Source organism: Ananas comosus, linkage group 3 (genome assembly GCF_001540865.1).
Source record: "Ananas comosus cultivar F153 linkage group 3, ASM154086v1, whole genome shotgun sequence".
Lineage (NCBI taxonomy): Eukaryota > Viridiplantae > Streptophyta > Magnoliopsida > Poales > Bromeliaceae > Ananas > Ananas comosus.
The window spans coordinates 499,549-521,237 of record NC_033623.1 but is presented as its reverse complement, the minus strand read 5'-3'; the positions used below and the strand labels follow the sequence as shown (position 1 = coordinate 521,237).

Below are 21,689 nucleotides of genomic sequence, written 5' to 3'. Positions count from 1 at the left end.
ACGGATGTATTTGATGGATATGGATCTGGATTCGGATATAGATATCAAAAATAAAAATCGGACAGATATGGATTTGAATATGGATTTTGATTGTACCCGACCCGAACCTGAATTTATTTTGTATTATATAATATATATATATATATATATTATATATATATATATATATATATTTGATGTTATATTTGAATTTGTATTTTAAAAATTTAGATTTAATATAATATATTTTGAAATATTGAAAAAAGAAATAATTGTTTCGGATTCAAATTTTCGGGTTTGGGTTCGGGTTCGGGATTCGGATTCTTCGTCGGGTTCGGATTATATGGATTTTTAAAATCCGTCGGATTCGGGTTTGGGTTCGGGTTCTGGTTCGGATTTGGGTCTCGGGTTTGGAGTTGGATTCCGGTTCGGATTTTTAAAAATCCGCCCCGAATCCGACCTGTTGACATCTCTAGATGCAACAGAGAACCCCTTCAATAAGGTCCTAAAAAATATTACTGCACATGCATGGACCATGGTCTACCACCTTGATCATCAGGTCCTCGACTTAGTCTACCACATCATCTATAGACCAGAAATAAATATGGTGACATTTAAAAAAATAATAATAATATTTTGGTTAAAATGATGTAAAAGAACCGAAAAAAAAGAGAAAATTTAAGGATGTGCTCATAAAAATTAAGTGCATAGAACATTTCATGCTACCATCCACATGATCAACCAGAAAGTTTTAAATCATACAAAATTATATAAAAAAAATCATCCTGTCAATTATCATAAATTTTTAAGAAAAGAATCATAATACAACTTCGGTGGTATAATTTTTTCACAATTTATTTTTCAACTTACCTCACGTCTCATAATTAACCTCAAATAATTCACAATAATTTAATAATTTTAAACATTGTGTAATACTGAATTCTATCTCGTGGTTAGTTAAAAATTTTCTATGTATCATAATAAAATTTAACCAGTATATATTTTCTAAAAAATTTAATTTTAAACATATTACAGGTTCCTCAATCTTAAATAAAACACAAGAACTCAAATATATGAATGATTTATTTATCTCAACACCAAATCACACCAAACTATGGATGGATGATTTTTTTTTTTTCCCTTTTACATGAAGCTAGATCTAAAGAAGTACATGAGATAATTTTGTAAAGTTCCAAGTCCATTACTTTATGTCACGTGCAGAGGCACGTGCCAGTCACCTTTTTTTTTTTTTTTTTTTTTTTTTTTTTGGTCGAAAGAGCCAGCAAGCTAATTTATTAAAAGCAAAAATCGATTACACTTTGCGCAAAAAGACTCTACCTGCATAGTCTTCAAAAAGTATCCTAACAAAGTCTATGGGAAGGTCACTGGTAGGATTAAAAACCAGTTTACTTCTTGAATTAAGCGCATGACTTGCTAAATAATCAGCGGCCCTATTGGCTTCACGATATATTTTAACAAAAATACACTGCTGCAAATGCTTCGCCAGAGATGTGCATCGGTCAATAATATTTTGGAGTCGCCAAAGAGATTCAATATGTGAACTAACATAAGAGAACAAGTTTTGAGAGTCTATTTCAACTATAGCTTTAGAGATTCCACGCTTGATTGCCTCCTTCAACGCCTCGAGCAGAGCGATGGCCTCTGCATGCAAAGCCAATGTAGCCATGAATTGGACTGTCCCTACACAGAATAAATTTTCCGTGTCAGTACGAATAATAAAACCCCCACCTCCCTTTGAGATTTGCATGTTAAAAGCACCATCAAAATTTATTTTGAAACATCCAGGAGGTGGAGGGTTCCATTTAACAATGATTTCGACATCCATTGTAGACTGTTTAGCAAACTTATTAGTTGACTTGTTAGTTGGGTTATAGGCCCTCCAGAAGGCATGCACGTGCCAGTCACCTGTTGTCTAAAAAGTAATAAAGGTGTTGGAATCTCTTTTGCCCACACCTCTTATATTCTACATTTATTAATTTATTCCATTGACAAAATGTTGTATTTGCATGGGAACCTGATTCTCTCTCTCTTTTCCCTCTCTCTCTCTCTTTCTCTTTCCTTGGAATGATTGCAAGGGAGAATCTACTGAAGAGAGAGAGAGAGAAGAAATTGTTGAGTAAACCTGGTGTATCAAATCATGTTTACGAATATAATAGCTTCATTTCGGATACAAAACATAATTTTTTATCCAGATATAATATACAAGACAAGATGTTTTTATCTAACAATTTAAATTTTTAGAGAGTCTAAATAGCTTAGATCATATTTAATAAACCCGATTGTCAATTTGAATGTTTTATTGTGAGAAACAAAGTGAAATTAAATAACTCCCCTTAAGTATTCTAGTTTTAATCTAGTGTAAACTTTAAATACCACCTATGCAGTTTTGCACTTTCTCACTTCAGCATTCTATGATTTAAAGTGTATCAAGTTAGTACTCTATGGTTTCATTTTTATCTTTTCGTCAGCTTATTCGTTAATATTTTGTTAAATTATATGCAAAAAACTTCAGATATACTATCTAGGTTTATCGAATATTCACTTTAGTATTTTTTAGTTTTAACGGTATCACTGATTTAACGAAAAAAAATTAGTGGAATTAATAATAAAAAGAAAAAACCAAAACTGTATGGTACCAAATTGATACACTTCAAACCACATGATAGTAAAGTGAGAAAGTATGAAACTACAGGAATGATGTTTGAAGTTTTTCCTTTAATCTAGAGAGAGAGAGAGAGAGAGAGAGGGCTTTGTAGTTTATAGGATGATTATTGAGAAGAGAATGGGAAGATTAATATATGAGAGATTAAGACAAGATCTCCTCCAAAGATCACCTTTTTTATAAATAAATCAATTTTGTGAGAAGGGATCAAGAGAAAAGGAACAAGCTATAGCCATGCATGGAGGCCAACAAGTGGAAAAAGGAGATTGTGGGGGACAACAATTAAATGGTCCCAAAAGAATGGAAAGTGTGCACAATTTTACCTCTTTTAGAATGATGATAGGCTCTCTCTCCTTTGGCATTTTTTAGTACACAACAAGACAACAACTAGAATCTATCATTATCAAAACCCACTAAAAATAAAAGTAAAAAAAGGAGAAAAATGAAAATCATGGGTGGATAGTGGAATTAACACTGTAAAGTTATTAGATATTAGCAAAGAAAGTTTAATAGACCTTTGTTCATATTCATGTGATAAATATATATAATCTAATTTAATATATATACATGACCTCTCTTAGTAATATTTTTTGGTCTGTTTATATTGCTGCCTATATTTTATAGTCACCAGCTTATCCATAGTTCACTTGTGATTTTTTAGAAGATTAATAACTGCAATTAGAGATTGAAAAGGAAAAAAAATTAAAATTTCTAATTATAACGTGAAAAGTCAGTTTGGCAAAAATAATCTGAGATCAGCTTTAACACTCCACTCACGTGCACGATGGATATCATATCATATAAATTATGCCGCGTATGTGGACGACGAATATGAAAATTAAACCCGAAATTGAAAGAAGTTTAAAATTGTTTCTGATGCTATATTATTAGTTTGAAAGATCAATTTAATAAGCATTCTGAGATCAATGATAATGTTTGTATTTTTTGGAAAAAAAAATAATAGAGTGATTTTCAAGAAGACATGATAATTAAAAAGTATTTGGTCCCTAGTGCTTCACAACCTAAGGTGTGTGTGTGTAAGGAAAACTTGAAGCTTGTGCACTATACATTGACTAAGTATATAAGATAATGCACAATTTTCAAAGTAGTTACACTTAAATAACATAGGATGAGAAAAGCAAACTTAATTAATTAACCTTTTATTTATAATCACAAATCTGATACTGCAATAGATAACTAGGTAGGAGTGACAAAAAAACATGAAAACTGGGGTGAAACACTAGCTAGCTAGGATGAACAAATACAAATCTATTGAGCACGATTTTGGACAACATCATGTGTCCAAAATAGTACTTAGCTAGGTGAAATGTGTGCGTCGTAATCGGTGATTTACTGATTTAATTCAACTTTTAATTTTTTTTAATCAAAAGTAAAAGAGAAAATGATCTGTGTAGAAAAAAATTAAGAAGAATAACGAGAGGAAAAGGACTAAAACGAGAGAAACATTATGAAAAAAGCAAATGAGTAGGGTGCCACGACCGATATGTATTCAATCTGTATAAACGATAGGGGAAGTGAAAGTGATATGGTCAATTTAACTAGCACCTAAATCACATCAACTTAATCAAACCATCAAGAAAAAGAAAAAAGAAAAAGGAAAAGGAGAAAAAAGAGTAAAGAACCCCTCCCTCTTCGAACAATATAAACTATGTTTAATATAGTGAATCGTCGATACAGATAACAGATATACTAATATTGAAAATGAGAAAATATAATAATATACAAATATTACTAGAAATATAGTAGACTTATAGTTATACCTACATATACTCATGATCTCTCTCTCTAAGAAAGGCAATAACATAGAATTGGATTCTCAAATGCAAAGTTGCAAACAGTTACTTTTTTTGGGGGAAAAAAAAAGTGCATAGCCAATCTTAAAAGGAAAATTAAAGCAAAACCTTTATCTTCTAATCCATCACCTCATCCTTCTTTGGTGCCTTTCCTATTGGATATGAAGTTTGTGAGGAAGCATCTCTCTCTCTCTCTCTCTCTCTCTCTCTCTCTCTCTCTCTCTCTCTCTCTCTCTCTCATCCAATCACTTTGTGACACTGCTTCTTTACATTGTAAACTTCCTGGAATATCCCTAGTAGTGTATGCAAGAAGTGCTCCAAATTAATTACTCAAATTTAATAGTCAAAATTTAATTTATCTTTTATTTATTATTCAAAGGATTGATCTGATAGGAAACGACATCTGAATAGTTTCAACTCTACCACTCGTGTATGAGAGGGATATTAAGTGGACAAGATATGTGCTTAATAGAATACAGTAAATTAACATATAAAAATCTACGTTACATATTATTTGACGAACACGAAAATTAAACTTAGGACCTTTAAGAACAAAGTGGGTTTATGATTGACTTTAATACTATATAATCCAAAATATCATAAGATGGAATATAAACTATGAATGTTCCTAACAACATTAAGCACAATTATATATCTTTTGGGGCTCTTTGAGTACTCTTACCAATGAAAGAGGCAATGAATAATAACAAGAGTATAGTGTCAAAATGAAGAGACAATAAAATAGAAAAAATCCATTGTGACAATACGGAGGTAACTGTTTCTATAAAAGGTTGTCACGGGTTTATGAAAAAGTTATCTACGGAGCCTATAAAAAGAGTTGGATTTTTGGAACAAGCCAAAATAATAATAAAAAAACTCTACAGGTCCAATCACATGCTCTCATAAACTTGATTAATTATTGCTTGAACTTGGTTTAGCACATCAACCATGGGCCAGCCTATGATTCATTGATTTGTCACTTGTCCAACATTTAGAGAATTTTTTTAGAAAAAAATTTGAAGAAAATATATAGAGGATCACATCCTATGTTATAAATGCTATTATTATGTTAGAACTTCATAACTAACACTCTACATTAATTTGGAATTTCATTTTTCCAACATTTCTTATGTTTTTTAGGGTGAAAATATAATTTTTTTGCTTTTCAATGGAACCATAAAACTTATTTCCTAATTGAAATAGTGTGATTAATTAGCGAGACATATATATTATCACTGAGGAAAATAAAACCAAAATATTCAACCAATGTACATTTCACGGGACTAGACCGGGCCATTCAAAATAAGGCCGGTTTAGGTCTTAATTGGGCCGGGCCCGGTCCGGCCCATTATCACCGACAACGTCTCCGTGTTCACGAATCACGAAGCAAACCACCCCCGAACATTTGGCGCGCCACTTCCCTTGCTTATACAAACAAATCACCCCCTACAAAACCCAAAACCCTAACCCGTGCTCCACTCCGCTTATAATAGCGAAGGAGACGAAGAGAGAGAGAGAGAGAGAGAGAGGGAGAGAGAGATGGTAGTAGGGTTACGCCCCTTCGACGACAGAGTCGGCGACGGGCCCCGGCTCGACGCCGACTCCGGCGAGGAGGTGATGCGCGTAGAGCGCGGCGTCGCCGTCGCCCTCGGCCGCCGCCCCATGGAGTCGCCTGGAACCTTATTCGTCACCACCAAGTATGTGGCCCTCTTCCCGCCTCCAAAGATCCTACCTTTCCCCCTTTTCTTGGTCAATTTTGTGGTTTTGATGGCTATTTCGTGGTTCTGATCCTGTTTTGTGGGTGTTGCGATGTTAAAGGAGGGTGATTTGGTTGAGTGATGTGGATAAGGAGAAGGGGTACGCGGTGGATTTCTTATCGATTTCGCTCCACGCGGTTTCGAGGGATCCGGAGGCCTATCCCGTGCCCTGTATATTTGCTCAGGTAAATCACCTTCTTTTTCGTGTTTGAAGTTAGGGTTAGGGTTTTGGAGGGTTAGTTTTCATAATTCCTTGTTTGAATGGTGTGCTTTAGAGCCTGTTTGAGTTTCATGAATTATATGATTCAGCATTGATTCTTGTGTTTGCCCAAGAGGTTTTCGGTAATTGGTTGATGGGGAGTGTGAAAAGATGTCTGCAATTGCATAAACATATGCAGGATTTAAACCAATTTTCTTCTAATGTGATAATCCACTACGTAGAGTAGAAATAATTGTCATGAAAAGCCCAAATTGAATTACCATGNGTTTTTTTTTCTGATGTGCCGGTTAATTTCTAACAGGAGGAAGAAAAGGAAGAGAAAAAATAGTAAAAAAAAAAAAAAGAAGAAGAAAAAAGAAAAATCAAAATACAGGATGTAATCAGATATGGAAGTTTCTATATTGCACAAGTTGCCAACTAACTAGCTTGCCTCCAACATCTTTACAAGCCGTTAGCCGTCAACAAGAAAATGATGCGAATCAGCAGCTTTATTTTTTTTTTATGTCGGTTAATCTTATTTTATATTCTCTCGGGTAGACTCAGTTTTCTTTAATGGCTTGTCTTAGTTTTAGAACAAAATTTATGGTTCCTTTTCGAAAAAATAGGAAACTATTAGGAAGCCTTTTAGGGCAATTGCATCTGCTTTTCAATTGGTTTCTCATCACTCGGTTTTTTTGCTCAATAAGAGCAGAAAAATATTTTTGTTGAGTTGAATGAAATATGGAATAATGGTGTATTAATGAACTTTGGTCTCATCTTATTCAACATGCATCCTGCATTTTATAGAAACATGGAATGATATTATTTGTCATCATTATTTCAAATGTATAAAGGTATGTGATTCTATGATCATACATTGGGGAACAATTTTATGGTACATTTCTAGTTGGTTGTTACCATTTCTTCTTTACAGGAGATGATGCAGACTAGTTAAAACTTTGAATAGCATAACAAAGTTGGTTGCCTTGGTCATATCAAATAGCAGCTCTATGTGATACATGGAGTAAAGCGTGCACTGAAAAGTCTTTTAATACATGCAAATGCGTACAGCTGTTGCAAGTACATATACATACGTAGAAACTTGTGTTTATTTACACAAACACAGACGTAATTGTGTATGTTTTTACCTCTGAAGCTGGTGCTACCAGTTGTTATGGTACAATCTTTCCCTCTTCACATATATTTTTCCTAGTTTGAGCTCCTAAACTTTCCACTATCCTTTTATTTCAATAGCATTTTTAGTTTGGGGTCCGAAGAATAACTCTCTACAAGACTCATAGATGTACTTTGGAATCTTTCTTTTGTTTTTTGGTATTCAAACTTTTCTTTTTTATAATAACTTTAGAATTGCTGAATATCTTAATAACATCATTCTTTTTGATAATATCTTAATAATTTTGGAGATCAGAGGAGTAATCACATAAACTAACTGGACAGTTCTTACCGGTACTGATATCAATTTCTTTGCTGATGCTTACATAATAATCTTTTTTAAAAAAAATTAAAGATTGAGACTGGAAACGATGGGAATGATGTTGAGGGCTCAGATTCTGAATTTGGTCAAGATACGGATCTATCAAGGATAACGGAAATGCGGCTGATGCTGTCAGATTCCAATCAACGTATCCTTTCTACTGATGCCTATAATAATTTTTTATATAATCTTAAGTTCCATTTACTGTAAACCTGTAATCTTTTGTGTTAACCATTCTTTTGTCTGTTGGACTTATTTTGAAATATTTTCAAGTTTGTTGATTAAGCCTTCATTAGGGTGTGATCCCTTTTCTGCTATCACTCAGATGAAATGCTAATTTTGTGTCTGCCTGTCTGGTAGTTAGTCCTCCATATGACTTTGTGTAGTTTGTAAATTGTTGTTTTTTTAGGGATTTTGTTTTCTTGAAACCGAGATTGAATTGCAATTGAAACATGTGGAGTGGCCTAAGTGCTACAATTTTTGTCTGATTGAATTGGAGGTTCTAGTGCTTTCACATGTCATTACTAGACATACTTCTTTAAGTTGTTGTACTTCTAGCTGTATGTAATGATAATTCTGTGAATGATAAAGACCTCGTGACCCAGACTATCTCCTAGATTTCTGGTGTATTTTGTCAAACCTTTTAAATTCACATCTATGAATGAATCTTCTTTGTATAACAAATGGCATTATCCAGTTTATATTCTTGTTATTTTTATTTTTCATTCCTTACTATGGTTCAAAGTGGATGCTCTTTTTGACATCTTCTGTCAATGTGCTGAACTGAATCCCGATCCTAATTCTGGTATAGTTTTTACATTATCATGTTTTTTATGTATTGTCTGTTAATAGTATCAATATTTGAGGCATTGCAAAATGTGATTTTTCCAGTGAGCGGGGAAGAAAATAGTTGGGTTTTTGGCAATGAAGAGATAGGTGATGGTAATGTCTCTTTTTTTTTGTGCGTGTGTGTGTGTTATAAAAAACATTCACTAGTGTTTTCTTTTTAAAAAAAAAATTGTTTGTGTGTGTATGTGGGCATGATTGTCTGATTTCTTCCTTTTCTACCACCAGGAAGTTATCCTGAGTGGCAAACATATGAGAGTCTTGCCAACCCTATTGGCTACGCAAATGGTGCTCACGACCTGGCTCATTCAGTACTTGAGGTATGCATTTCAGTTGCATGCCACATGTTGTGCTAGAAGTATCATCTGCAATATTGTTTTTAGTTTTTTTATATATTCTATCTGGCATTGCCATTTATGTTGAAATCTGTATCAGTATCTAATGTTCAATTTTTTTAATAAATTTTGCTAGCTCAAGTGTTGTTAGTGTAGTTTTACCTTGGTCGAATTGGATTTCTATTATTGCTTTACTCTTGCAAGTTCCTATTGGTTGGGTATGCAAATCTTCTCTTTTTTCCCCCCAATTTTGTGGATAGATTTGGTTTTAAGATTATACATGATATGAAATCCATATCGTCTTCCAACGTTCTCAAAATTAATGATAAGATTGTCTTTTTGGTGGTATATAGTGTTAACATCATTGAAGAATCTGTCTACTGTAAGAAGAACAATTAAGCTAATACAGTATTCTGTAGTTCTTATTTGTTTGGTTTTTGCAGCTGAAGCTTATATTTACTGTATTACTGCGCTCAAAATTTTCTATATATTCCCTCCTAATTTCTTTTCCACCTTGCTTTTTTCCTTTTGGCCAAGTTAAAATGTATGCTGATCCTTGAACTTCCATGCTTGTGCATTTAGCTCCTTAAAACTTCAAAATTGGCCAACTCTCTTAACTTCATGCATTAACTAATATGAGCAGCTCGTGGCTGCTTGAGTACTTAATGAAAATTGCAAGTTCATAAGTCATACAATCTAATCCTTCTACTAACTTCCAAATTTTTAATAGTTTTTTTTAGCTCATCTTGAAAAACTCATTACTGCACACTTAATTAAAGCATGTCTGATCCCATCAACCAATTATTTCTTTCCAGCTAATTTGTCGTCCGTTATTTTGTGTTTCATGCAGCTTCAAATCAATGATCAAAGGTTCGAAGATGCTGAGGAGGTCGAACATGACACAAATGGTGATCATCAGTGAGTAAATATTAACTACATTCTAATATTAACTACATTCTCAAATTTCCTCTTTGATTCCCCCAGTGTGATGCTTCGTGGGGCATGTATCTTTGTTGACTACTGATGTAGTTGAGGTGTGTTCTGCTATGGAAAGAGAGTGTTTCTCTCTCTAGAAATTGAAATTTGGTTTTTACCTTTCCCTAGCATGCATCATTCCACCCTGTAGAGAGTTGCATCAATCTTAAATTTCCATGAAAAGGTCTTGCTACTGGTCAAGAATGTAATTTAACTTTCAAAAGGAAAATATGTTAGAGGTTTGAACAAGTTATCTAATTCGAAAATGCCTTTTGTTAGTTTGAAGCTTTTATTCCACAAAAATCTGGAGAATTTACTTTTGATGTTTGGATGAATGGATAATTTTCTGAACCAAGAGATGCCATATACAACTTCGAAAATTGTGTTTTGTGGATAGAGAATCTAACATGATGTTAAAGTTAACTAAGAAAATACTGATTAGGTAGTGTTTGTTGTGCATCTAAGATCCCTGTTAAATGGATAACTTATGATGATTTTCTTAAATTAGAATTCCTTGCCCAAAGTAAAACACTAGAAACAAGCTCTGCTTTTCTTAGATGTACAAGCTGTTGTGAATTTCGTTGCCTACTACGCGTTTGTATCTATTGCATTCATAGCATAGTTTTTGAGCTCATGGTGATGAACTGATGATCCAATATGGTAGTAAACTAAAACTTGTTAATTGTTTGAAAGTAAACTAAACAAAAACTTGTTAACTGTTTGAAAGTAAACTAAAAATTGTTATTTGTTTGCTTATGTATACGGTTATGGTCAAATAAAATTTAAAAAACTAGAACCGCGACCTCACTTTATATATTGTACAATTAAATTCCGTCTTGATTTTCGCTACTTTAGCTAAAAAGCAGACAGCCCCAATTGGTATGTTGCACTTTGTACTTCCCCCTTCTTAATCACTGTGGTTTAATCATTTAATACTCTTCTGTGATTCTATCATTCATAAATCATTAGAAAATCCAAAGATGTATCTGTAAATATCAATTATCTGTCTTGGATGGTAGGAAAGTTGTATCTAGATATTCTTTCTTACTATAAGCTAATCGAGAGACAAGAAGGGATGCGTCAATATCACTTTTTCATCATACAACACGCATAGTTAGTATTTGGAATCAAATTTTATGCTTTTCTAAGATTTTATAAACGATAGAGTTACAAGTGGACAAGAAAAGACAATAGCATAAGGATTGAGAGATTTCTTTTACATTTATTATTGAGGGGAATGAAGAACAAGTTGTGATGCTTGTAGCGAGGTTGTTTGCATTTTGACCTACTTATTTAGCATATATATCTCATATTTGTGTCAAACAGGTTTTGAGCTGGTGACATAATATTGTTTGGTCTTGATTTTTCTAAACATTTGTTTGTTGGTCATAATATTTACATTTAGATTGTAATCGTTGCTCCTGGAGCATATTCTACATTCTGGATAGATGTTTTGCATGGAATAGTACATAACATTACTAAATATTATATCAAGTTTCCCCTTTTATTTAATCTTAACCAAATTTGACAAGAATGGAAACCCAAGAGATTAGGTATAATTCCCCTGATCCCAAAATTTTGACATAAATCATTATGCAATATTATCGAATAATATTATTGATTAGTGATGCTTCTTTGCAAGAAGCAAGCACAGGTTGCTGTGAGGTCACCTATAGGTGATGTTATTCATAATGTAATATATGATACCGTATGTTAATATAATATAGTGTGACATAACATCTTACTTTGTTATACTTGAATAAAATAATTAAATATAATTAGTTGATATCCTCCTTACACTTGAAATATCCCCCAACCAAATAGCTCTTCAGTTAGTTATTTGAGACCTAGTTGCTGTACAAGGTGCACCCTTGGGTATTTTGGTGACCAACACAGCAGTAAAGGGAATCTTGGATGGTCCAAGATGCACACTTGGGTAGATAGGTGACCTAAATCTTTGATGGTCATGAAACCACCAAATAGTTAAGCTCAACCAGGCATGTGATTATGCATACATGCCCAGTGACTTATCCTTGAGGGCTTGTCTGAGTATCAGAACGAGTTATCTAGTTGTAACTATGGTAGAGAGATTTTCTTATGGAGTTACAACCTGTAGGCTTTATTTTAGTTTCTTGTGAGGCCATTGCATTTTATTATCTAATTTTTAGGTTAGTGCTTTTAATTTACGATATAATATGTTATACTCTGAGAAAAATAACTTAGATGTTGTATATACTATATGGTTGCAGGCATATATAATGCATACAAATCCATTACCACATCTCCCTTGCGTAAGCTAACAGATATACTGAATATAATATATATTTATCCCAGAAGGCCTAAACAAATTTGGTTGTGAATAACCTAGTTTAAAGATTCGTATGTCACCTAAAATAAGTGGGCTTACTAGTAAAGTCATGAGCTTTTTACTTACATCCTACTTTGGGTAAATTGCACAAAAGAATATAAAGTTAATAACGAGCGGACCCTGAAGATTGATCCTTATTTCAGTCTCATTCAGAGAGTTTCAGTTCGTACCTGCATATTCATTGGAGTTTGAATTAAATTAAATTTCATTCTTGGAGTGTCTAGTTTAACAATTTAGATGATCTTTGTATTGGTTTTGTTTTTAGAGTTTCCAACTTGCAACTAGACAAAGGCTAGATGGCACTTATGTGGCCCCTTTGATGGTAAACTAATAGGACTAATTAGTAATGCATAATGGACTTATGGGACAATTATTACATTTAGAATATGATGACAAAATTGAGGTCAAGGTTAAATTTAGGGACTTAATTCGTAATTTTATTCAAGAAATTGTTATAGGAATAAAGAGTACCAGGTCTAGATGGACTTTTAGAGAAAGCTACCTTAGAGCTGTTGAGCGTAAAAGACTAAGCCTTGACTAAGCCTGTTTTTGTATAAAATATGGATTGTTTTATCTAGAGCCTTCTTCGGTTGAACTAAGAGTGTTAGGTGATGACATTTTATCGGTGTTTACTAAGAGTATTAGATGATGACATTTTTAAGTTTATTTGGTGGCATCTATACCTTGTTTCCATCTCATTTGATGTGATTTGATAGTGAAATAAACAAGTAATCTCACCGAAGAATCAAAACAAATTGGTGCAGTACAAATAATTAGTTGGGTTTTAACTCTTGGGAGTCTTCGAGGATTCCCTCCAATGTGTTGAGAGGTGGATCAGATGGATTTAAATTTAATGTTATTGAGAGGTTCTTGGTAGGAGATTCAGGTGCTCTCTTTCTTTGACATGTATTGCTATGTGCTGCCTTGTGAATATACTATTTTGGTGATGATTTGTGGAATCATTTTAAAAATTATAAATATGTGTATGTACTTTTTACCCATTGCTTGGTGTATGAACCTAAGAGCTAGTGGTTGGCTTGTAAATGAACTGCTGTGTAGGGATGCAGATAGTCTAATTAGTTTGTTGGGGGATCTTAGTCGAGGAAAACCATGAAATAAACTATAGTTCCACTTGATGCAATGGAAAGATGTGGACAAATAAAGTAATGTGTTGCGTTTGTGGAATCATGGTCATAGCCACATAACTCGGAGAATCTCCAAACTGGTCTAGAAAATAGGAGAAATAAGAGGTAGGTGATTAATTGAAATAGTGAGATAGCTTACATAATTTGAATATAGGGAGTTTAGTTTACAATTCTGATTCTCTATTTCGTAGGTCAAATAAGCTTGATGTATATAAAAATGATGCATCTCTGACTATAATGTATTTTTAAGTTATATTTAAACTAAACAGCTCATAAGGTCGAGGGCTCAACCTGCTTAGGGTCTGAGTTCAGCTCAAATTTTGCGTCAGTTCTCGCGTAATAAAGCGTCATTTCAATTTTATATGAATTTTGCATGCGTGTAATATTTGCTTACAGTTATTTTTTTTTCAGTAATTCGGATTTGATCTTCTTAAATAATCTAATAAGAGCATAAAATAATTCAAATAAAAGTTCAAACGAAGATTTCTTATTCAAATCCAGTAAACCATCCAAATCATTAAGTTCAATTAATCTCCACAATAGGGTTTGGTTGGCATTTTTTTATTTTTTTTAAAAAGAAACTTAAGAAGAAAACGACCATGCGGAATATATCAAAACAATATAACGTGAAAAGATTAATTCCTAACTTTGTAAGCTCTGCTTGTACGCATTTGCTTTTCATTTAAAATATTTGTTGTTGTTGTTGTTGTGATGATTTGGCGAGCCGAATTGGCTCACCGAACCTGAGAGCACTGCAGCATCTTGTGGTGCGCGCAGATTCCGCAAGCCAACGTAAGCATAGTCCTAATCATTTAAAATAATATTTATTCGTACAATCAAATTGCCCGTTCTCTGCGCCATTTAAGGTGTCTCTAGTGGATTCTTCTCATGCATCCACCTCCTCCGCCCTCTGTGCTCTCTGATGGAACCGTCTGCGGCCGCTGCTGTCACCGCTGTCGCCCGCCGCCGCCTCCTCATCCTCCTCTTTCTGTTCTCCCTCCTCTTCTTCGCCTACCTCTCTTTCCTCTCCTCGCCTTTCTCTCCTCACTCCTCATCTATCGGCACTGCTTCTTCTAATAGAAAGTTTCGTTCTTTAAGCAGTTCGCTGCCTGTCCACCCTCTTGACCCGCTTACTGTCGATGAAATCTCCACCGTCCGGTCTGTCCTCCTTTCCCACCCTCCCTTCGCCTCCCCGAACCCTTTCCCCTCAATCCACTCCCTCTCCCTCGCCGAGCCTTCCAAATCTGTAGTCCGCTCCTGGCGCCCCGGCATCAACCCCCTCCCCCCTCGCCGCGCCCTCGTCGTCGCCTACTCCCCTTCCTCCTCCCTATCCCACCTCCTCACTGTCGACATCTCCTCAAAGCGCGTAATTCACCATGACACGGTCCCCCTCTCCGCCGCCCACGGCTACCCGATCCTCACCGCCGACGACATGTCCCGCGCTACGTCGGCCCCCTTCGCCGATCCGCCCTTCCTCCAAGCAGTCCGCTCGCGCAGCCTCGCCCCCTCCGACCTCACCTGCGTCCCCCTCCCCGCCGGCTGGTTCGGCAAAACCGAAGAATCCGCCCGCCTCGCAAAAGTCCAGTGCTACTCCCACGCCGGCACCGCTAACTTCTACATGCGCCCCGTCGAGGGCCTCACCGTCTTAGTCGACCTCGACAAGAACCGAGTGATCGAAATCCTCGACAACAAACAACCAATCCCCCTCCCCTCCGACGACGACACCGACTATCGATACGACGTCCAGAAAAAGAAAACAACAAAACAGAGGGCGCAATACAAGCTGAACCCAATAACGCTCGAACAACCGGAGGGCCCGAGCTTCACGGTGGAGGGGGCGCACGTGATCCGGTGGGCCGGGTGGGAGCTGCACGTGCGCCCGGACTCCCGGGCGGGGATGATAATATCCCGCGCGAGAATAAACGACCCGGAAACCGGTAAGGCGAGAGAGGTGATGTACAAAGGAATGGCGTCGGAATTATTCGTGCCGTACATGGACCCGACCGAGGGGTGGTACTTCAAGGCGTATTTGGATGCGGGCGAGTACGGGTTCGGGCTGCAGGCGATGTCGCTCGACCCGATAAACGACTGCCCACGTGGCGCGTATCTGATGGACGGGGTGCTCGCCGGGTCGGACGGGAGGCCGTTCGTCCGGCCCGGAATGGTGTGCGTCTTCGAGCGCTACGAAGGTGACGTGGCGTGGCGCCACTCCGAGGGGCCCACCACGGGAATCAACGTAAGATTCCTTCCCCACCCGAATCCCGCCAAAAAGATCCCTTACTATGTGGATATTTCCTTCTTTTTTACAACTATAGCCCTACACAAATACCTATTTACAACTAAGTCCACAATCACGAAAACATTTTAATTTAGGTATTAAAAAACAAAAGATTTTGGTTCCAACTCTCTCTTAAGTTTACAAAACCCATATGGCACTATCTAAGTGTGCATATGAACCGCCACGAATTTCCATAACATTTGTGTCAATATATTAATAATATATATAAAAATTTCAAAAAAAAAAAAACAGGACTGGATTAACTATAGCTAACATACAAATGAGCATATGAACTTTAAAACTTTTGATGTTTATGCCCGTAATTTTGTTTTAAAAAAAATTATCAGACCGATCTTTTGTGATTCATTTCTTATAATTTACTTATATTTTTCAACTGGATTTCACCAACTTTTACATATACGTACTCCCATATAGTTATCTTTTTTTTTTTGTTGACATACTGAGAATTGAGCAATACTACACATATACCCCAAAAGGATTATACGTTGTACATCTTATCCATTCTTAGTATGAAATTTTTTTTTATTAAACATATTGTTGACTAGTGTAGACCACCCACAGTGGGACATAAAAAATGTAAACTCCAAAAGGAGTGTACAATTAGCTTTTTTCTTTTAAAGAAAAAAATGGCTTTTAGATTTGGGACAATCACATGACAAGTTATAATCATGAATGAAAAGATGATTCGACTAGTCATATTGCTCTGATAAGTCCTTTTCGGGTTGGAAAATTGGCATGAATTTTAATGCCATGTGCGATGGATACAGCAAAGAGGGAACACTTCACCTACTGCCTCCTTTATTAAACAAAAATTTAAAAATTCTACGTAAACACGTTTCAAAGTTATCTAAATTATGAACTATTTTAATCTGATTATTTAATTTTTTAAAATTTTAATTTTATTATTTAATATTTTAATTTATTTAATTTGAGTCAATCAAAAATATTTTGACTTCAGAAAGTATGCAGTCGATCTCCTACACACAAAACATATCTATAACATCGTATATAATGTATTTGCTTATACATATTCAGCATATATATATATATATAAATATATCAACATTTACCAAAATATCAATTAACTTTCGAGGTGAGATTGATCTCTCTTTTTACCATAGTAATTAATAGTTAATAGTAAATTCATATGTGAACCATAATTATGCGTGCGATTATGAAAAACAAATTTTTCATTTTTTATAAAAAAAATTTGTTCTCCCATTTTATTTATGTATCTCTATCCTTCTCTGTTATTATAATTATCATTATCATTATCATCATCATCATCTTATTATTTTCCCAATTCTTATTGGACGTATTATGGGTTTATATATGTAGATACGTGAAGTGCGTCCAAAGATAACTTTGGTTGCGCGAATGTCTGCGTCTGTTGGAAATTATGACTACATAGTGGATTGGGAGTTTCAAACGGATGGGCTTATTCGAATCAAGGTACGTACTCAATTTGTTTACATACCAATCTTAATTTCAATTATATATATACATATAGGTATATATCTATAGAGTCCGACTATGGTGCTTGTAACACTTGGTACTTGTAAATTTTTTATAATTAGATTTATCCGTTTGATCATTTTTACCCATTAGATTATATCATTCAACCAACCACCCATTCAACGCTATGGGCCCCACATCATCCTAACTGCACATCTCTTAATCCAATGGTAAAAAATCTACAAGCACAATAACTTAGTACTTTTAAAAGTATAGGAGCTCAATTATATATATATATATATATATATATATATATATATATATATATATATATATATATATATTGTGTGCATGGGTGCACAAGAAGAAATTTTCTGAGTTACAAAACGATCAGAAAGAGGGTTCAATTGAAACTACTCTTTCTAGCTGGTCAGCTGTAATTGCTNTAAAATGGAATCAGAATCCAACAAAACGAATTCATCACTTGAAAAGTCTGGTTGTGCCAGAGGTCATAGTAAAGTCTATTTATGGATTCAGTGTTTTTGAAGATATGGAAATTTTGGAAAAAGCCTTATATTTTATTCGTAGATTTTCACGAGGTTTGTTGTGGAAAAGCTTTTGTGGTAAACAAATGTGTTGTGAGGGACTCACCAATAAATTTGCAGTGCTGGAGGACTTTTGTGAAAATTACCAAAGTGTATATATATATATATATATATGAGTCCAGCTACTATACTATCGATAGTACCAAGCCCTTGGTACTATTGAGTTTTCTACCGTTAGATCTACCCTTTGATCATTTCCACCCGTTAGATTATACTATTAAACCACCACTGACTCAACCCTAGGGGACCATTATCAATTTAATCGGGGACCACTATCATCATAACTGCACATCCTTTTATCTAACGGCCGAAAACTCAATAGTACCAAGGGCTTGGTACTATTGATAGTATAGTAGCATAATTCTATATATATATATATATATATATATANTATCAATTTAATCGGGGACCACTATCATCATAACTGCACATCCTTTTATCTAACGGCCGAAAACTCAATAGTACCAAGGGCTTGGTACTATTGATAGTATAGTAGCATAATTCTATATATATATATATATATATATATATATATAGAGAGAGAGAGAGAGAGAGAGAGAGAGAGAGAGAGAGAGAGTCCGGCTGGAATACTATCGATAGCACCAAGCGCTTGGTGTTACCAAGTTTTCCGCCGTTAGATTTAATCCTTTGATTATTTTCATCCGTTAGATTATACTATTTAACCAACAACTCACTCAATCCTAGGGGCCCACCCATCATCCTAACAGTATATTTTTTCATTAAGGGCCGAAAACCTAATAGCATCAATAGCTTGATGCTATTAATAGTATGCCAGTCTAATTCTATATATATCGCTTTTAATTGACTTTACTAGGTCTCCTTCACACTATATATATAACTTGCATTAAATTAGTGAGTATAAGAGTAATAATATTAAGAGTTCAATTTTTACTAATGACCAATCAGTTTGTAAACTATACGTAATAATTTATAAAACTGTTATATAAATTATATACGGACTATTTTGAATCGACTACCCAACCTTTCAAAATTTTGATTGTGCTACCTAACATTTTAATTTTTTGATAAAAGTTGGTCAATGATACTCTAACTTTAAAATTTGAATGTTTCGTTCATTTTACATATTTAATTAGTTTACTTCATGCAATTCTCGCAACTATAAATTACTAAAATAAATAATTAACTCAAATGTTGAAGTTAAAAAGTGTCGTTGACCAGCTTAAACCAAATAAACTGAAAGGATGCATGAATAGTAGTTTAGGTAACTTCTTTACGTTTTTACCTTCAATTTATACGTCAAATAATACTCAATACTATGTTAACTGTGATCTGGTAATGATAATAATGTTATTACATTATATATATATATATAGGTTAGTCTCAGTGGCATGTTTTTACCTTCAATTTATACGTCAAATAATACTTATAATACTATATTAACTGTGATCTGGTATATAATGATAATAATAATGTTATTACATTCTATATATCTATATAGGTTAGTCTCAGTGGCATGTTGATGGTGAAGGGAACAGTTTACAAGAACATGAGCCAAGTTCCGGAACATGAGGATCTCTACGGAACCCTACTAACCGAAAACCTAATCGGTGTGGTGCACGACCACTACGTCACCTTCTACTTGGACATGGACGTCGACGGCCCCGAGAACTCGTTCGTCGACGTGCACATCGTGAAGCAGGAGACGGGCGCGGGGGAGTCCCCCCGCAAGAGCTACCTGAGGGTCGAGAGGCGGGTCGCGAAGACGGAGGAGGACGCGCGGATTAAGCTGAAGCTCTACGACCCATCGGAGTTTCATGTGGTGAACGCGAAGAGGACGTCGAGCGTCGGGAACCCCACGGGGTATAAGATCGTCCCCGGCGCGACCGCTGCGAGCTTGCTCGACTTGGATGATCCACCGCAGGAGCGAGCTGCGTTCACAAACAACCAGGTACGTGCATGTATATGTATATATATACAAATGCATGCATATATATATTGTGTGTATATTTGCGCTCATTTTCTCTCTCTCTCTCTAATAGTGCTACATAAAATAATAGTTAAAAGAACAAAATTTGGACGTAAAACGTATGAGCTCGATCATAAGCTTGTGATATAATTTTTCATAATTTTTTTTTAAATAATACTCAAACTGAGAACCTACATGCCAAATTGGTTAGATATATTATGTTCTATGTAAAGACATATATATAGATATAGCTGCTTCTCTGCTTTTAAAAGCACCTGAGTATTTGTGTTTATAATTTTTTAGTCGTCGGATCATTTCAAGGTCCGTACAGTATTATTAATGATGTGTCTTATATGTTAAAAATCCGAAAGTTGAAAAATCGCAAATATGTTGAGTTTCTATATATACTTTTTTTTTAGAGAGATAGGTAGCACGCTACCTGCTTCGTTTATTTCATTTAGAAATAAACTTAGCAAGAAATGTGAATCAACTAGGATTCGAATTTGGGTCTCGGATACCAACCACCAAGCCTTTTGCCACTTGCTCCAGGGACAGTTGGTGTTTCTATATATACTTTTAAAAGCACGAAAGTTCAACTCCATACAAATACACACATGTATATATAATGACATTAACTGGAGTTATTCTATTCTGAGCAGATATGGGTGACTCAGTACAATGCTAGTGAGGAATGGGCAGGTGGATTTTTTGTGTACCAAAGTCAAGGAAAAGACACACTTGCCCAGTGGTCTGAAAAGTAAGTTAGCTTATTAAATTCTTTCCTTTCATTCCATAATTTCATGTATCTTATATATTGCTATCCTTCAAAAACCATCAATTTATTGGGTAAAATATTTCTAGTTACATGTATACACCTCATTAATATTTGGGTAAAACATTTATATTGACCTTCCAAGATCAGTTTTTTTGCATGCCATATATTTTAAATTTTTGTCTCTGATTATAACTGAAAATAAAAACAGCAACCAAAGCAAACAAGCTCATAGCTTTGCAAAACCTAGTTAATTAAGCTCCTACTGATTACTACAATTAGAAACTTCCACCATTGCATGGATATATATATAACTCTTTTACATAAGTATGTGTACTTAATATATTAAATTGGTAATTTTGCAGGGTTATATATAAGCAAAATCTCCTTTTACTCTAATTTTTCATCAAATAATGAATAAAATTGATTCTTTTTTTCTTTTTTTTTTTTGTGTGTGGCAGGAATAGGCCAATTGAGAATAGGGACATTGTGTTATGGTACACAATGGGGTTCCACCACATCCCATGCCAAGAGGACTATCCTATCATGCCCACTGTGTCCTCCACATTTGATCTTAAGCCTGTTAACTTCTTCAGAAGGAACCCTATCCTTAGGGCCAAGCCATATACTGAAGATGATTTCCCTGTGTGTAGACCACAAGCATCTGTCCAAAAATAAAAAATAAAAAATAGAAGTTAAAAAAAAAAAATCTATTTGAAGGTCATTCAAATGATATAAATTACAAAAGTTCATAGAATATATGTTGATTTAGTACAAGGAAAATTAATAGCTAGCTTGTAGGTGAGGATAAGTTCCTTCTTATCCTTGGTTCTATATATATATATATATCCTGCTATATAATATTGTGAGGATATATATATATATATATATACATTGGAATTACTGTAACTATATATGTATATAAAAACTTTCTATTGATTTGTGATTGTTCGTTCTTATTAAAATCTATGGATGACCTCCACATCCCCTAAACCTACTTGTAATTAAAATGCA

At 34.8% G+C, this 21,689-nt stretch overlaps 2 protein-coding genes across 2 annotated transcripts; both read left to right on the top strand.

Moving 5' to 3' along the window:
• LOC109707207 (chloride conductance regulatory protein ICln-like) lies at positions 5,913 to 10,361 on the top strand. Its single transcript, XM_020228332.1, has 7 exons — positions 5,913 to 6,173; positions 6,295 to 6,418; positions 7,961 to 8,075; positions 8,673 to 8,732; positions 8,819 to 8,869; positions 9,002 to 9,093; positions 9,959 to 10,361. The coding sequence occupies exons 1-7, from the start codon at positions 6,016 to 6,018 to the stop codon at positions 10,028 to 10,030; spliced, it is 672 nt and encodes a 223-aa protein (XP_020083921.1). The 5' UTR covers positions 5,913 to 6,015; the 3' UTR covers positions 10,031 to 10,361.
• LOC109707206 (primary amine oxidase-like) lies at positions 14,428 to 21,574 on the top strand. The gene is made up of 5 exons (XM_020228331.1): positions 14,428 to 15,832; positions 17,234 to 17,347; positions 19,436 to 19,885; positions 20,563 to 20,660; positions 21,137 to 21,574. Exons 1-5 carry the CDS (start codon positions 14,519 to 14,521, stop codon positions 21,351 to 21,353), a joined length of 2,193 nt encoding a protein of 730 aa, XP_020083920.1. The 5' UTR covers positions 14,428 to 14,518; the 3' UTR covers positions 21,354 to 21,574.

Excerpts from the sequence above, each read along its gene's own strand:
- LOC109707207 (XM_020228332.1), top strand. The coding sequence starts at position 6,016 with ATGGTAGTAGGGTTACGCCCCTTCGACGACAGAGTCGGCGACGGGCCC. Across the intron at positions 8,076-8,672 it reads GCTGTCAGATTCCAATCAAC|TGGATGCTCTTTTTGACATC; the intron begins GTATCCTTTCTA and ends TATGGTTCAAAG. Across the intron at positions 9,094-9,958 it reads TGGCTCATTCAGTACTTGAG|CTTCAAATCAATGATCAAAG; the intron begins GTATGCATTTCA and ends TGTTTCATGCAG.
- LOC109707206 (XM_020228331.1), top strand. The coding sequence starts at position 14,519 with ATGGAACCGTCTGCGGCCGCTGCTGTCACCGCTGTCGCCCGCCGCCGC. Across the intron at positions 19,886-20,562 it reads CTGCGTTCACAAACAACCAG|ATATGGGTGACTCAGTACAA; the intron begins GTACGTGCATGT and ends TATTCTGAGCAG. Across the intron at positions 20,661-21,136 it reads CTTGCCCAGTGGTCTGAAAA|GAATAGGCCAATTGAGAATA; the intron begins GTAAGTTAGCTT and ends TGTGTGTGGCAG.